At 41.3% G+C, this 3,593-nt stretch overlaps 1 protein-coding gene across 1 annotated transcript in view; it reads left to right on the top strand.

Moving 5' to 3' along the window:
* Window positions 1-3,593, top strand: part of cerk (ceramide kinase) — a 24,951-nt gene that overhangs the window by 9,252 nt on the left and 12,106 nt on the right. Inside the window, exons 4-7 of the mRNA XM_005725314.1 lie at window positions 25-99; window positions 235-387; window positions 2,057-2,162; window positions 2,426-2,505. Coding sequence (XP_005725371.1) covers window positions 25-99; window positions 235-387; window positions 2,057-2,162; window positions 2,426-2,505 — 414 coding nt within the window. The remainder of the gene's footprint in view (window positions 1-24; window positions 100-234; window positions 388-2,056; window positions 2,163-2,425; window positions 2,506-3,593) is intronic.

Below are 3,593 nucleotides of genomic sequence, written 5' to 3'. Positions count from 1 at the left end.
ATCTTTGTTTCCGTAACCCAACAGGGTCTACTGACTGTATCTGCTTTGCTACAGTGGGAACCAACGATCCAGTTACTTCTGCTTTACACATCGTTGTGGGTGAGTGGAAATTGCTGAAAGAATATGAAAAACTTACAAGAACCAACAACCTTTGAAAGATTAGACTAATTTTAGTTTCATATTCATGTTATTTTTTGTGTTGTTTTTTTTTTTTTTGTTTGACTATCTCAACAGGTGATTCGCAGCCAATGGATGTGTGTTCAGTTCATCACAATGACGTCTTTCTCAGATACTCAGTCTCATTGCTTGGCTACGGCTTCTATGGAGATGTGCTTTCAGACAGTGAGAGGAACAGATGGCTTGGCCCTGCCAGATACGACCTGGCAGGTATGTGGGCCATCAGTTTTCTAAAATCTGCCTAGATCATTTAACCTTTTATTTTTAACTCTTGGCTCACTGTTCTTAAACGCTATCAATCTCACAATGAATTGTTTTAAAAAAGATTTAACCTGGAGTTCCTCCCAGGGCTTGCTGGCTTTGTAAAGGGTCCAGACATCAGCAGCAGCATCAACAGTTTTCCTAACACCATGATTAGATGAGATGGTCTGCAGAAACCTCTACATATTATTGTTATTGTTACTATTATTATTATTTTTATTATTATTGTTTTTTTTGTCTAGGCTTCAACGCTATGATGACAGATAGGTAACTAAACTAGAGCCAGCTGAACAGAAAGAAGCAATTTTCATCCACAAAAATTGAGCTCCACTTATCCAAAATAGAAATCCATAAATTTAAACTCATCTTTTTACTTTAATTTACACTTCCTGGTTGCAGGTAGGCACAAAAAAATGAGGTGTGATCAAAATGTTCTCTAGTCATGTTATGTCCCAGTGTACTTGGTGCCTGTGATGTGTGCTGTGTGTCAGAATGGTCATTGATTTTCAATTTCAAGGAGTGGAAGGACTCACATGGAAGTGGTTCGGGCTACCGTTGGGCTTGGAAACTGTGGACCATTCCACTGTGAACTGCAGAAAAATGCTTAGATGTAGCTGTAGGCCCGGCTCTCACCAACAATGATCCTCCAAGCAAAATTCAAGTCAATTTGAACGACCGCTTGATGTTTGCTCTTTTGCCGTTTGAGGATTATCGTAAAATCGCACAGTGCACAGCGCACAGAGCAAGTGGACAGAAGGAGGCTAAGATAGCATCCACACTGGAAGCTGTCTAGACGTGTTCCCAAATGGAAAACTTGACCAAAGTTAAATCACTTACGTTTAGCCCTGTTTAAAAATAACAATAACACCTTTATTGTGTTCACGTTTAACACAGCATCCTTACAGGTGTCACAGTTTGGCAGTTATGATCATTTGTAGGAGGAGTATATAATAAACTCTAAATATTGACACAACTCTGCATGCGATAGCAGCAAAGACCAAACAACACCCTTTGCATATTTGCTGGGACACAGTGCCAGCATTTGATATGGTGATGCAATAAGAGACAGATGGGTGGATGAATGGATGGACAGGTAGTTAGTATAGGTAGACAACTGAACCCACAAGGGAAATAATTGTATTGCATCAGCAGGATAAAGAATAAAAGGTAGTGCAGCCTACAATAAATAAACAGCATAGTTAAAGTAAAAGTGCCACAGGAGCACTGTGAGTGCCTCATGCTGTGAGGGAGTGCAAAAACTTTACATATACAACTACAGAAAATCAAAATGAAGTTACAGAAGAAAGTGACATTGTGCAAGAGAGTTGTGCAATTAATAAATAATATGAATGCAATAAGCTAGAAAGGTTTTGGGTTTTTTTTGGTTTTTAAAAATCAAACTTTTATGCAGTAATCAACAGTGATCAATAAAGTGGTTCTGCAGGGTAGGGGGTTACATACTTGCCTAAAAAGTGAAAGCTGATGTGTTGTGTTTTGTTTGTTTGTTTTTCTAGTAAAACCTTAAAAAAAAAGAGTTCAGGTTGAAATTAAGCACAACAAAATAAAACACACGGCACATTTGGATTCTGCACTCACACTGACTGTGTCTCCTTTCCAGGTGTGAAAACCTTTCTGAGCCACAACTACTACGAGGGCACCGTCTCTTTCCTCCCCGCCGAGGACGACGTGGGGAATCCGAGGGACAAGCTGCAGTGTCGATCCGGGTAAATGAAAAGCTATCGCTTTATTTCGGGTTTTCAGGAAAGTTTCATCCTTTTCCAAAAAGTGCCATCACTGTGTAACTCGACAACTTATCGTAGCGTAAAATGTGACATGACCGAGCTACAAAAGGCTTTAGACTTATAAGCCGAGCCGGGTTTCAGATGGACCGAATGCATTCCTATCAAATGCATCATTTAGGCTTGTTAAAGTTTGGAATGTCAGCAGGGAGACTGATGTTTTAATCAAAGTCTCGCTGATATTTCAGGTGCAGCATCTGTCAGCACAACCGCTCATCAAAAGACACGCACAGCGACGTGTCGGAGGAGAAGGAAAAGCCAGGCAAAGGTACGGGTTCGGGTTTATTACTAGAAATGTACCGCCTTAATCACACAGGAAAAAGTGCATTTCTCATTTCTCTACCTCGTTATCTGCTTGTTTGTCTAGTTTGAAACCATTGCCAGGCTTCTGATACATGTGAAAATGAGTATTTTTACAGGCTGTAGTTTTAAGAATAGAGACAGGAGAAGAAGGGGGGGGAAAAAGGAGAGGAGACAATCCCACGCTGGCTGTCTTTTCCCTTGAAGTCGTACACATAAAACAGGGGAAGATTTGCATTTTTCTCTCTTTTTCTGCGAAAGATTAAGTACCTGAGGTGGACTGAGTGTAAATAACCGCATCATCTTCTCCCTCGCAACATTTCGCTCCTGGGTTTTCTGTTGGGTTGATTTTTTTTTCTTCTCCTTTTTCTTCTTCCTCTTTCTCTCCCGCAGCACGGCAAAATTCTTGATGAGATTCTTGATGAGTTATTGATGAGAAAACGTAAAGTGATTTTTAGTGACAGTGCATAGCTCCCCTGTTATGCCCCCCCCGGAGCCGCCTTCTTTTTTTCTTTTTTTTTTCCTTTTTAACCTATTGATTTACCGAATCTCCAGCAACCAGCCCTCGCGCCTACTTTGCGAGGTTACATGTTCCCAGTCGGACTCTTTCTGTCTGCACAGGACCGAGGACGACAGCCACCTCCTGCTCTCCCTCTGACCATTTGCACACGTACACACACACTTTATTACCCCCAACCCTCTCAAAACCACGACACCGCAGCAGAAGCCCTCTGGAGCCAGATGAAATACTGACTCCTGTGTTAGTGTGTGTTAGTGTGTACTCTGAGCTGCAGATGATCTGTGCGTGTGTGTTCTCTAATTAGTGTCAGGATGTTAAATTCAGCAGTATCTTCTCTTGGCTATCTGGCACTCAGGGCTCCTCTGGAGTGTTTGTGTTTATATTTTTTTTTATTTTTCGCCTGTTTTAAATATAAAAGCAAGCGCAACCTGTTTGTGTGACCAGTTTCCACTAATCAGAACAAAATTTGGCTCTGCCAGCACTGACAGGGGCTTTTGCCTCACGCCACTGCTGCTGTTTGTTTTGTGCTTTTTTTT

This window comes from Pundamilia nyererei, unplaced genomic scaffold (assembly GCF_000239375.1).
Source record: "Pundamilia nyererei isolate P.nyererei 1_Seehausen unplaced genomic scaffold, PunNye1.0 scaffold00014, whole genome shotgun sequence".
Taxonomy (NCBI): domain Eukaryota; kingdom Metazoa; phylum Chordata; class Actinopteri; order Cichliformes; family Cichlidae; genus Pundamilia; species Pundamilia nyererei.
Note: the sequence above shows the minus strand (reverse complement) of the source record. Positions and strands in the feature narration are given on the sequence as shown.